At 41.3% G+C, this 14,238-nt stretch overlaps 1 protein-coding gene across 2 annotated transcripts in view; it reads right to left on the minus strand.

Annotated features, from left to right (window-relative positions):
- Positions 1-10,478: 10,478 nt before the first annotated feature.
- FRMPD1 (FERM and PDZ domain containing 1) overlaps positions 10,479-14,238 on the minus strand; it is a 344,165-nt gene continuing 340,405 nt past the window's right edge. For both annotated transcript variants that reach the window (XM_069767303.1, XM_069767311.1), the window contains exon 16: positions 10,479-12,731. In XM_069767303.1, coding sequence (XP_069623404.1) covers positions 10,609-12,731 — 2,123 coding nt within the window. In that variant the 3' untranslated portion in view covers positions 10,479-10,608. The remainder of the gene's footprint in view (positions 12,732-14,238) is intronic.

The raw sequence follows: 14,238 nt of genomic DNA on the forward strand, positions 1-14,238 counted from the left end.
GGCCTCAAAGTTCAAGTCGCCTAAGCACCTCTCCATGTGTCGTTGGAAAATGCCAGAAGCTTTTGCAAGGCCGAACGGCATCCGGTTGAATTCGAACAGGCCCATGGGCAGTATAAAGGCCAACTTTCCTCGGTCATTCTAGGACATAGGTACCTGCCAAGAGCCACTGGCTAAATCCAACGGCGAGCAGTATTTTGCGCTTCCTAGTGCAGACAATGATTTTTAAATTCATGGTAATGGTAATGGATATGAATCTCACACAGTACAGGCATTTAACTTGCGATAGTCCACACAGAAACGTAGAGTTCCATCCTTCTTTCGTACCAGCACAATGGGAGCAGCCTAAGGGCTTTGACTTTCTCGAATAACACCATTCTGGAGCATCTGTGTAAGCATTCCCTTCACTTCTTGGTACATTTGCGGTGGGATTTGTCGGTATGGTTCTCTTATGGGAGAGGCATTTCCAGTTGGAATCTCATGGGTGATTGCTGTAGTGCAGCTGAAATCATCCTCATGGCGTGCAAATACACCTGAGAAGTGTTCATTTTGTGTCCAAGAGCTGTCCTTTCTGGAGTTAATCCTTTCTACCAAGGGGTTTCGTATGGACCCTGAAAAGGTACAAGCCATTGTGATTGGGTGCAACCCAGAGACCTCAAGGGGCTTCAGCGTTCTTTGGGTTTTGCCAATTGCTATCCCAAATTTATTAAGGGGTTCTCTCAGGTGGTTAAGCCTCTCGTTGATCTCACTCTTAAGGGGGCTGATCTTAAAGACTGGTGGTCTCCGGCAGTTGTAGCCTTTTCTACATTGAAAAAATGTTTTATGTCTGCTCCTGTGTTGCTCCAGCCCAATCCATCTGAGCCATTCATTGTAGAGGTGGATGCATCTGAGGTAGGAGTAGGGGCGGTGCTGTCTCAGGGACCCGTCACTTTGACTAACTTAAGACTTTGTGCCTTTTTCTCCAAGAAATTTTTTACTGAGAGAAATTATGATGTCGGGAATCGGGAGTTATTAGTAATAAAATTGGCTTTTGAAGAATGGAGGCATTTTTTGGAAGGGGCCGTTCTTCGGATCATGGAGATTACGGACCACAAGAACCTGTCATACATTGAGTCTTCCAAACATTTGACCTAGCCAGGTGAGGTGGTTGCTTTTTTTTCACGTTTTTCAATCACCTTTTGGCCTGGTTCCAAGAATGTCAATGCCGATGCCTCCTCCAAAATCTCCTTCCTCCATTCTTCAGCATGGGGTGGTCATGGCTGCAGTGTCTTCCGAATTCAAACTAGAAATCCATGAGGCTCAGTCTCTTGCTCCTCTGTCATTGCCCAACAACAAGCTATTCATCCCAGTTCAGTATTGGTTGAGGGTTCTCCAGGAGTTCCACGAATCTGCTTTCAGTGGACACCCGGGAGTCACAGCCACCCGGAGAGCTATTGCTAGACAGTGTTGGTGGTCCTCTGTTATGATACGGTGGTCTAGGAGCAACATGGAACGAGCTCTGAAGGAAGTGGTAACTGTACTGACCGCAGTCCCTAAGCTCAACACAACACTAGAAGTAGCCGTGGAATGCTCCTAACTCTCCCTAGGCATCTCGTCACAGCCTAAGAGCTAAATACCCCTAAAGAAAGAAGCAGGAAAACTATCTTGCCTCAGAGAAAATCCCCAAAGGATAGATTAGCCCCCCACAAATAATGACTGTGAGTGGAGAGGGAAAAGACATACACAGAATGAAACCAGGATGAGCACAGGAGGCCAGTCTAGCTAAATAGATAGGACAGGATGGAATACTGTTCGGTCAGTATAAAACACTACAAAAATCCACGCAGAGTTTACAAAAAATCTCCACACCTGACTAAAGGTGTGGAGGGCAAATCTGCTTCCCAGACCTTCCAGCAAGACAGAATTAATTCACACTGATAAGCTGGACAAACATAGAAAGCACAGAATGGATAAGTCCACAATCTATGGACAGAAAAGAGCAAGCAAAAACTTAGCTTAACTGAACTGGTCAGGATAACAGGGAACTCCAAAGAGATGTGAATCCAACCAGGAACCATTTACAAGTGGCACTGGCTGAAGAAAGAGCCAGACCTAAATAGCCGAGCAGAAGAGACAATAAGTGGAGGCAGCTGATGACAGCTAACTCCAAGGAGCAGCCATACCACTAGAAACCACAAGAGGGAGCCCAAGAACAGAACTCACAAAAGTGCCACTTACAACCACCGGAGGGAGCCCAAGAGCGGAATTCACAACAGTACCCCCCCTTGAGGAGGGGTCACCGAACCTTCACCAGAGCCCCCAGGCCGATCAGGACGAGCCAAGTGAAAAGTACGAACCAAATCGGTGGCATGGACATCGGAGGCAACAACCCAAGAATTATCCTCCTGGCCATAACCTTTCCACTTGACAAGATACTGAAGCCTCCGCCTCGAAAAACGAGAATCCAAAATCTTCTCAACCTCATATTCCAACTCTCCCTCAACCAACACCGGGGCAGGAGGGTCAACCGAGGGAACAACAGGCACCACATATCTCCGCAACAAAGATCTACGGAAAACATTATGAATGGCAAAAGAGGCTGGAAGAGCCAAACGAAAAGACACCGGATTAATAATTTCAGAAATTTTATAAGGACCAATAAACCGAGACTTAAACTTAGGAGAAGAAACCTTCATAGGAACATGACAAGAAGACAACCAAACCTAATCCCCCACACGAAGCCGGGGACCAACACACCGACGGCGGTTAGCAAAACGTTGAGCCCTTTCCTGAGACAATGTCAAATTGTCCACCACATGAGTCCAAATCTGCTGCAGCCTGTCCACCACAGAATTAACACCAGGACAATCAGAAGGCTCAATCTGCCCAGAAGAAAAACGAGGATGAAAACCAAAATTACAAAAGAAAGGTGAAACCAAAGTAGCCGAACTAGCCCGATTATTAAGGGCAAACTCGGCCAACGGCAAAAAAGACACCCAATCATCCTGATCAGCAGACACAAAGCATCTCAAATAGGTCTCCAAGGTCTGATTAGTTCGCTCAGTTTGGCCATTAGTCTGAGGATGAAACGCCGAAGAAAAAGACAAATCAATGCCCATCCTAGCACAAAAGGCCCGCCAAAATCTAGAGACAAACTGAGAACCTCTGTCAGACACAATATTCTCCGGAATGCTATGCAAACGAACCACATGCTGAAAAAATAATGGAACCAGATCTGAGGAGGAAGGCAACTTAGGCAAAGGTACCAGATGGACCATTTTAGAGAACCGGTCACAAACAACCCAGATAACAGACATCTTCTGGGAAACAGGAAGATCCGAAATAAAATCCATGGAAATATGCGTCCAGGGCCTCTCAGGGACTGGCAAAGGCAAAAGCAACCCACTAGCGGGGGAACAGCAAGGCTTGGCCCGGGCGCAAGTCCCACAGGACTGCACAAAAGCACGCACATCGCGCGACAAGGAAGGCCACCAAAAGGACCTAGCAACCAAATCTCTGGTACCAAAAATCCCAGGATGACCAGCCAACACTGAACAATGAACCTCAGAAATTACCTTACTTGTCCATCTATCAGGAACAAACAGCTTCCCCACTGGACAGCGGTCAGGCCTATCAGCCTGAAATTCCTGAAGCACCCGCCGCAAATCAGGGGAGATAGCAGAAAGAATCACCCCCTCCTTAAGAATGACAACCGGCTCAAGGACTCCAGGAGAATCAGGCGAAAAACTCCTAGAGAGGGCATCAGCCTTAACATTCTTAGATCCTGGAAGATACGAGACCACAAAATGAAAACGGGAGAAAAACAGGGACCATCGAGCCTGTCTAGGATTCAGCCGCTTGGCCGACTCGAGGTCAATCAGATTCTTATGATCGGTCAGGACCACAACACGGTGTTTAGCTCCCTCAAGCCAATGTCGCCACTCCTCAAACGCCCACTTCATAGCCAACAACTCCCGATTGCCGACATCATAATTGCGTTCCGCAGGCGAAAACTTTCTGGAAAAAAAAGCACACGGTTTCATCAAAGAACCATCAGACTCCCTCTGAGACAAAACGGCCCCTGCCCCAATCTCAGAAGCGTCGACCTCAACCTGAAAAGGAAGAGAAACATCCCGTTGACGCAACACAGGGGCAGAAGTAAATCGGCGTTTAAGCTCCAGAAAGGCCTCAACAGCCTCAGAGGACCAATTTGTCACATCAGCGCCTTTCTTCGTCAAATCAGTAAGGAGCTTAACCACACTGGAAAAGTTGGCAATGAAACGGCGATAGAAATTAGCAAAGCCCAAAAATTTTTGAAGACCCTTCACAGATGTGGGTTGGATCCAGTCATGAATAGCTTGGACCTTAACAGGATCCATTTCTATAGACGAGGGAGAAAAAATAAAACCCAAAAATGAGACCTTCTGAACTCCGAATAGGCACTTAGACCCCTTCACAAATAAAGCATTATCACGAAGGATCTGGAACACCATCCTGACCTGCTTCACATGAGACTCCCAATCATCGGAAAAAATCAAAATATCATCCAAATATACGACCATGAATTTATCAAGATAATTGCGGAAAATATCATGCATGAAAGACTGGAACACAGATGGAGCATTAGAGAGCCCAAATGACATCACAAGGTATTCAAAATGGCCTTCGGGCGTATTAAATGCAGTTTTCCATTCGTCACCCTGTTTAATACAAACAAGATTATATGCCCCTCGGAGGTCAATCTTAGTAAACCAACTAGCCCCCTTAATCTGAGCAAACAAATCAGTAAGCAAAGGCAAGGGGTATTGGAATTTGACCGCGATCTTATTAAGAAGACGATAATCAATACAGGGTCTCAAGGAGCCATCCTTCTTAGCAACAAAAAAGAAACCCGCTCCCAATGGTGATGAAGAGGGCCGAATATTCCCTTTCTCCAAAGATTCCTTAACATAGCTCCCCATGGCGGCATGCTCTGGCACAGACAGATTGAAAAGTCGGCCCTTAGGGAACTTACAACGAGGAATCAAGTTAATAGCACAATCACAGTCCCTATGTGGAGGAAGAGAACTGGACTTGGGCTCATCAAATACATCCTGGAAATCCGACAAAAACTCAGGGACCTCAGAAGAGGGGGAAGAGGAAATTGACATCAAAGGAATGTCACTATGTACTCCTCGACAACCCCAACTAGTCACCGACATAGTTTTCCAATCCAGCACCGGATTATGTTCCTGTAACCATGGAAATCCCAGTACAACAACATCATGCAGGTTATGACAGGGGGCAAAGGGGAGGAGACCCAGCAGATGAAGGTACAAATGTCCAGCTGTGTTTAATTAAAATGATAGGACTTGATTTGGAAATGCACACACCTGTCTATATAAGACCTCACAGCTCAGAGTGCATGTCAGACCAAATGAGAATCGTGAGGTCAAAGGAACTGGCCAAGGCACAGATATGGCCAAGGCTATAACAGAATTTCTGCAATACTTCCAACAGGACAATGACCTTAAGTACACAGCTAAAATAACAAAGGAGTGGCTTCAAAACAACTCTGTGACCATTCTTGACTGGCCCAGTCAGAGCCCTGACCTAAACCCAATTGATCATCTCTGGAGAGACCTGAAAATGGCTGTCCACCAACGTTCACTATCCAAGTTGATAGAACTGGCGAGGATCTGCAAGGAAGAATGGCAGAGGATCCCCAAATCCAGGTGTGAAAAACCTGTTGCATCATTCCCAAGAAGACTCATGGCTGTACTAGCTCAAAGGGTGCTTCTACTCAATACTGAGCAAAGGGTCTGAATGCTTATGACCATGTGATTTCAGGTTTTTTTTTAATAAATATGCAAAACCTTCAGCATTTCTGTTTGTTTTTCAGTCAAATTGGGGTGCAGAGTGTACATTAATGAGAAAAAAATGAACTTGTTTAAATTTACCAAATGGCTGCAATGAAACAAAGAGTGAAAAATTTAAAGGGGTATGAATACTTTCCATTCCCACTGTACACACCTCATGGTAGATGCTGACTTGTGTACAAGGCCAAGAATTTTCTTATGGCAGTCCTGACAGCCCTTTATGAAGAAAATTACCCTAAGGTCCCATTCATATTTCTGGATTTCCAATGTGTATTCTACCTATTCTACTGGTTTTTACAGACAGATCATGTACCTATTATTTTCTACGGACTGTTCACATTTCTGAGTTTTTTTGCAAACAGAGTGTGGACAAAGCAAAACAGGGAGACGTGTACATTTTTTTCTTAGTCACAGATCAATTTCAACCATATAAATCTATGGGTCAGTAAAAAACTCCAACAGAACGTGGATGGGATCATCGTTGCATCCTTGTGCTATTCCTTTTTTCACCGACTGCTTTGAAAAGCTTGAGCATCAGTTTTTTTAGCAATATAGAAAATCAGATGAAACACTGGTGGTAAAACCTGACTCTGACCAAGTGTTGGACTGGGGTGTAAAGGGCCCAATAGTAACATTGATTCTTTGTCTGTAAATAGTGCATTAAGGATACTGTGCCAGGCACTGCTCATGGTGTGGGCTGGATGGCCTACTTATGTGGGCCAGTCCAAGCCTACACTAACCTAACACTGATGAAAATATGATTCAAAACACTGATGAAAATTGGTCCATTTTTCACTTATGCAAAAATAAAACAAACCAAAAGCCTAGTGTGTAAAGCTTGCCTTTTATTTGTTGCTATTGGCAAAAAAAGTAAGTTTTTTTGTTAGACCCATAAAGACTCTATATCCACATATGGAGCCATATGAAGTAAATTTATCAATACGGTTAGGGGATGCATCAAGATAAGTGTCAAAAACAGATCATGTGCTCCATGTTTTATGGCATATTTCTGGCACATTTTGCTTACTTATCTCTAAATTGTTTATTAGCTATGGCTGGTGCACAAGGTCCTGGCATTTCTTCCATGTATGACTGATATTTTTCCAGCTTTGTAAGATTTTATATTTTATTGATGATAAATACACATTTTCCTATTATACATTGTTTTATTTTACTACACTGGTGGGTTGAGCTGAATGGTCAGAAGATGGTTTAGTATACAGAATATCTCCAGAACTCTAAGCCAATCAACCTTATAAGAATGGTTTCATAAACAGGGGATTTTATTTTTTTAGAACACATTGCAGCTTTTGATGCCATTTCTTTAGATAAGGCCGAAGATGAATCCAGCACAAAATATTAAGTAACTTCTCTATATTACCCATTTGGCTAAAAAAAAGCTACATCAATAATATCAGTGACGTTTCTGAAAAGAAATTAAACAAACACAAAAACTCTTTCTTATAAGAATAAAAAAAGGATGAAATAGCACCAGTAATCTGTATTGATTGGGAACTGTGAATGTTCTTAAAAACATAACCAAAACAAAATAGCAAAGCTACAAAAAGAGGACTAAAAATCCTCCAAAAATTCAAGAATTAATACAGCAAAAAAGGGGGCAGCAGTATTTTGCTATATTATTTTTTTAATGTTTGAAGGATTTTTAGTCCTCTTTTTGTAGCTTTGCTATTTAGTTTAGTGTTAGGACTCGCAAGTGTGAGGACCCTTGTCGCAAGTTGCAAGCTTGCATATCTTGGCCAAAATATCGACCACTATCTCATATATTATGTATATATATATATATTTTGCACTTCATTTTTCTGCGTGCTGCCAAGCCCAGCATTTTTGGTCTGGTAAACTAGGGTGTTTGTTCTCATCCTACAACCTGCAGTAACCGATCGACCAAAGCACTGCACGACCAGCTCTATCCTCACCTACTGTATCCTCACCCGTCCCTTGTAGATTGTGAGCCCTCACGGGCAGGGTCTTCTCTCCTCCTGTACCAGTTCTGACTTGTATTATGTATACCCCTCCTCACATGTAAAGTGCCATGGAATAAATGGTGCTATAATAATAAATAATAATAATAATCCTATACACTTAGATAGTGATGGACAGCTGGCCTATTCTAATAGTACGGGTGTCATTAATAGGCTGTAAGCCAGACACTGTGCATTACCTGTGTATAACCAGCACCCCATACAAGCCCCTTCTGTGCAATCTAATACCAAGCAATCACCCCCTCCATGAGTTGGTAGCTGGCCTCATCAGTATTTTGCACCTATGTTGCTGCCATCTTTATTACATGGGTTTGCTGCATTAGTTCGGAGACCTGGGAAGTAGTGATGAGCGAGTGTGCTCGTTACTCAGGTTTTCCGAGCATGCTCGAGTGTTCTACGAGTACTTTGGCGTGCTTGGAGATTTAGTTTCTGTCAATGCAGCTGCATGATTAGTGGCTGCTAGACATCCTGAATACATGTGGGGATTCCCTAACAAACAGGCAATTCCTGCATGTGTTCAGGTTGTCTAACAGCCACTAATCATGCAGCTGCGGAGACACAAACATAATCAAAAAGCACGCCCAAGATACTCGGAGACCACCCAAGCATGCTCGGAAAATCCGAGTAACGAGCACACTCACTCATCACTACTGGGCAGGAAAAAATGCTGCCCCTTTTTTGCTGTATTCATTCATAAATACATAGCCAAGGTGGCTTATTTAGGCCAGGGTCACATGAGCGTATGTTCTCTCATGCGAGAGAATCGGGACGATTATGTAAATGATCAGAGATTGATCCAAGTGTCAGTGCTCTGTGCTCCGATCCTCTCTCATGAAACTATTGCTGCACAGACGTGGAGGAGACGGAGAAAGTAATTTCTCCATCTCTTCCGTTGCTGGCGTCTGCAGTAATCGGACAGCGCTCGGATGACAACCGAGTGCACCCCAATGTTTCACAGGCACCTATAGACTTGTATGGATGCCCGTGATTCAATTCTCTGGTGCACACACAACATGCTATGATTGTTTTCTCATGGCAAATCGGCATGAGAAAATAATCGCAGATCAGCTCTGCCCCATAGAGTGACAATGGGGCGAGTGCAATCCGATAAAACATCAGCTAGCGCTCGGCCGTGTTATACGCCAGTGTGAGCGTGTGAGCAAGCCCTTACTCTGACTAAAAAAGACACATATAGTCTAAATGATGAAAAAAATACATTTTAGCCATAGTTTATAGTTTCAATCAATGTTCTATAATTTCATTTTATGTAATAGAGAGCAACTGTATAACATCATTATAAGAAGAAAATACATTAAGCATATATTATAATTCTTATTAGTAAAATAAAAAATAACACAGAGAAAAAGCATATTGTTTGTTACAGTAAAATATAGACATTTTATATAGAATTTTCCTATACTTTGACTTAAATTATCATTTTATAGTTCTTTGGTGCATTCTGTACATATAAACAATTACATACATCTTTAGACAAAGTTACAGAAAGTGAAGTACGGCATGTGTAAACATTCTTCGGAAGGGATAATGATATCCAGAATAATACCATTTTTAGGGTCAAAAGACTATACAGTGTGCTGAGAGAAAGCAGAACGTTTGTACAGTTTACATATACTTATTAAGGCAATACTTATATTGTGCTCCATTAATGTATAGCTAGTGTTATGAATGATAACAGATGTGACAGACTAATACTGTAAAACATTCATTTGGTCTCATCAGGTCACACTTAGGCGGTGTTCACTCTTTGCATTTTTGCAATTAAAAGCTGCTTTTTACAGTACCAGCAAATACTATGAGATTTCAGGATTCTCATGCACACGCTTGTATTTTTTTTTCACGGCTGAATTGGAAAATTGCAGCTTTTTTTTTTTTGCAGCATGTCAATTCTTTCAGCGTTTTGCGGCCTTCACTTACTCGTGGGTGTGTTGTTTTTGTTGCTGTTTTGTTGAATACTGTAGAAAAATTACACCTATAATCCGCCCAAAAAAATGCAGCAAAAACATATAAAAAAGCAGCTTCTTTACAGCCAAAGGAGCAGCAAAATGCAAGGTGTGACCATAGCCTTAGACTCAAGCGACCAACTAACACATTCTGGTCGTCATGTATCGAAACTAGTGCAAAGTAATGGCTCATGCTCTCACAACCAAGTTATGGCTTTGTATAGCATCCAAGCACTGTTCTCTCTATGCAATGCATGTTGTAAATGACAAAATTAACTAATGTCATTGGGTCCATTGACCTCACTTTACTATATTATATATTCTTTCCAAGCCTCCAAGTTGTACAGAGTAGTTTTCTGTAGACTAATACCATCACTCCGAGATTACTTTTGTCATTTTTGGGCATAAAAGTATTTACCTCGATATGACACCAATTTCTTATGTTCTTTATTGGATATGGAGTCTGAGATAGTGACGTGCTCCATTGGATATCACATTACAAAGGTATTCTGCCCTACAGACAATTTCACGTACATAAGGTCTAAAATAGTAGTGCTACCCTGCTACCCATAACAATCAGATACTGTCATTGTGCAAGTGCAAGTTAGAAAACAATATGTAACATCGTTTTGACTGCCACGGGCAATATTACTGTTTTTTTTCTTTCTACATACTTACTTCTATATATATATATAAATATATTCCACTACTTCATACAAATTATAACTGTGCAAAGCTTTGGTGGGTAGGTGACGTCTCTTCACAACTTGTATAAAGAGGCAATTGTGCTCATTCTCTTCTTTTTTGCATGTTTTAGACAGAAACTAATGATCTGAATTGCTGTGTCAGGCAAAATATAGCAGCAGTGAGTGCAGTGCAGTGGCGGGACAGCAGTTTGCAGTGCAAATCACTATTTTCACTCTCGGAAGCCTTTTTGGCTGCTTGGACAAATTGATGGTAAGTACATATGAGATCACGTAAATTAGTTTGGAGATCCATTTGCTTTTTATTGCATCCTACACAACTAGAGAATTGGAGACACGCATCTGTCATTTGCATCAAGCCAAAAAATGTTTCTTCTACAGCCTGATAAATCTCCTCGGACAACTGGTCTGAATTCAAGACCTTCTGTGATGAAGACATCATTTGACGGGACACGTTACAAAGACATGACTTTTGTTCTGAAAACATGGCAGCACATTTGTCTTTAGGGTGTATTTTAAGTTTGTCTTTGTATTCCTCAAATATCTTTTGGAGGTCCAATACACTGTCCTGCAATTTGCCAAAACTAGTTGGAGATTCCTCTATTCTTCTCCTTAGGAGATCAAGAGCTTCAAAATGCTCCAAGCAGGATATATTGTCTCTGTTAATGTCTCTAGGGTTATGGTTACTTTCCACAAACAATGAGCTCACAGAACAAGGTGGTGTTGTTCTAGGTAATGGAGAAGCACTTCTAGTAAAGTCAACAATTTCATCTTCCGTGTCGTAGTTTCTAGGTTGAAAACATGATGTGTAAGAAAATTGACAGCTACAATTTCCTACTTTGGCTATTTTGGGACTTTCTTGAACTGAGTCATAATTCTGACATTCATTTTCTATGACTGATGCATCAGAAGACACAAAAGCTTTGTTTGTGGCATCATCTAACCTTGGTGTGCTTGCATTTGTTTCTAACAGGTTTCTCTCTTTGTATGGTAAATGCCCGCCACAACGATTTGAATTCAGTGTAACAACACCAGAATCTTTTTTCTCTTTTCTTTCATCACATCCTAATTTGAGAGTGTCCATTGTGTCTGAGGAGCTCAGGTATGATTCTGGAAATTGTTTCTTACCACTAGACATTATTATGCTAGAAGAATCTTCGGATGTGAACTGGTGTTGTTCTTGACTTGTTAAAAGATGCGTTTCCTCTTCACTGGGTGATGCATTGGGAGATATAGAGGTTCCATCTTTAAATGAATTTTTAGGGAAATTTGTAAACAGATCAGCAAGTCCCTTAAAGTCTAAAAGCAAATCTGCTGCTCCAGAGAAACCAAACAGTTTACGTTTCTTACAATTTTTTTGTGAATTTTCCTTCATTTTTGATTCTGCTTCACATGAACCAACTCTTACACTATTGAGAATCGATGACTTTGTGCCTTCCAGCTGAGCCATCCGTTCAGTAGAAGGAGCAGAGCCGATACCTTCTTTTATAATCTCATTTTTATCATCATTTTGCAACATGTTTGTGGACGACTTCATTACATTTTCCTCGTAGCTGTCTCGGTTTGTTGCCTCATTTATGCAATTTATTTTGTTTTCTTCATGGTTATCAGTTGATTCCAGGCAAAAAACAGTGACCTTGTTTGTACTCTCCGAGAATATTTGTAGTGATATTTCTGATGGACTGACTCGCCCATCGTGTTCTTTTGCATTCCACTCTGTAGGGGTATAAGAAGAATGAATTATCTCTGTGGTGCCAGAGTCACTTCTAAAACGAATAGCAGATATGGAAGACAATACTGAATCGGTCACTGATTTTGTCTCCATCGTTTCAGGTTCCATCTCCATTAAACTAGGAGAATGTGTTTTGTTTTTTGATTTAATTGCAGATTTGTGTTGTACAAGCGATTTGTTTTCTAGAAGAGCTGGTTCACCTTCAATGTCTTTAAAGGAAGAAACGGTACATGAATGTGATTCTACCGGTAGGTGAGTCTCTTTCTCAAAACAACATACATGATCCACAGTCTCCAAAGAGTCTGAGGTTGTTAAAGGAAATGTGACCTGAGTGGTGTAGTCTGTCTGCAGAAAAGATCTTCTTTTCCGTGTAATTTTTGTTGGTTTTTTAGTATACTTTGTCATTTTACTTTTTTCAGTCGAAGTTTCATCTAATTCAGTGCGTGAACCATGCAGTGCTCGTCTTTCTGCATAAGAAAATCTGTTCTCTAGTTTTGAACCTAAAAAAAAGACAGAAAATTCACAAAGTTGAGTAACATATTAATCATTGCCAGGATCATGCAAATAAAAAAAAAGTATTAAAAAAGTTATATAAACAATAATGGTTGATGGTGTCTGTTGGGATGTGTACTACCAGGACTTTCCATTTTTTTACTCAATATTCCATCAACCCTTTTCATACACCCCCAGTACATGTATGATGCATATCAGGTGCATATATATGGAGCAGGCTCAAGCACCCATTGCCTCTCCTCCTGCAACGCAACCACAGGGTCCAATGGGTTGCTATGGAAGCCAAAGGCCTGCTAAAGATAAAAGCTGAAAACTAAAAAGTGAAAATTTTGAAAAATTAAAAACAAAATTTAAAAGTTTGAATCACTCTCTAAAAAATAAACATATTTGGTATTGCCATGTCTACAAAAGTCCAATCTATCAAAGTATAAAACTAATTAACCCCAATAGTAAATGGTGCCAAGCAAAATAAATAAAATATCAAATCACCAACATTTTGCACGTCCCCTCAAAAATGCATTGAAAAGTGATCAAAACATAATTTCCACCACAACATGATACTAATGAAAATGACAGCAACCCCCCACACAGTTCCTTTAATGGAAAAGTTAAAAAGTTACAGGTCTCAGAAACTGGTGGCACAAATTAAAGTTTTTTTGCAAAGTTTGGTAATATTTTTTAACCAGAAAACATAAAAAACATAAGTAATCGCAGTAATCGGACTCACCCGAAGGATATTGTTTAGTCATTTTTTACTGCACACTCAATGCAATGAAAAATGCAACCTCCAAAAACAATAGAGGAAATTGTGAGGTTTATTTCTTCCAAAATTTTACTGCACTTCGATTTTTTTTCCAGAAAAAGGATAAATCGGCAGGGGTTAAAATAAATCAGGAATTGCTAGGTGTTTTAGTGTTTAGCTAAACATTTAGGTCCTGTTTCAGCAAAGCTTTTATGCCAGAAATCTGGCGTAAAAAGCTTTGAAAAGTCTAAACATTTTTGAACAACCAGGCGTTGTGCAAAAATGTTGCCACTTTTGTTGCTTTGACACCATTTTTTCCAGCTGTACCAAAATCGATGGAGCTGGTGCAGAATGGGGGCGCTGCAGGTGTGTGACGCCACATCTCATCTAATGGCTCATACTCACTTGCGAGCAACTCGGATGAGTCTTGCTTGGCAATACCGGCACTCAGGAGCGGAGCGTGCAGCTGCATGTATTGCTATGCGGCCGCACGCTCCGATCTGAGTGCCGGGTGCAGGGCTGGGTATTGCCGTGCGAGACTCATCCGAGTTGCTCGCAAGTGAGTATGAGCCCTTATTCAGTAAGATTAGTGGCGAGGAGCACAGAGACGGACACCACTCATCGATTCAAATGCAAATGCCTCTTAATGAATCGAGAGCGTCTGACCCCAGTATTCCATCTCATCAAGCCCGGCTTGAAAATCACTGGTCTTGATGAATCGGGGCGTAAGTTTTAAAATTTAAAACATCTAT

Source organism: Ranitomeya imitator, chromosome 1, assembly GCF_032444005.1.
Source record: "Ranitomeya imitator isolate aRanImi1 chromosome 1, aRanImi1.pri, whole genome shotgun sequence".
Classification (NCBI taxonomy): domain Eukaryota; kingdom Metazoa; phylum Chordata; class Amphibia; order Anura; family Dendrobatidae; genus Ranitomeya; species Ranitomeya imitator.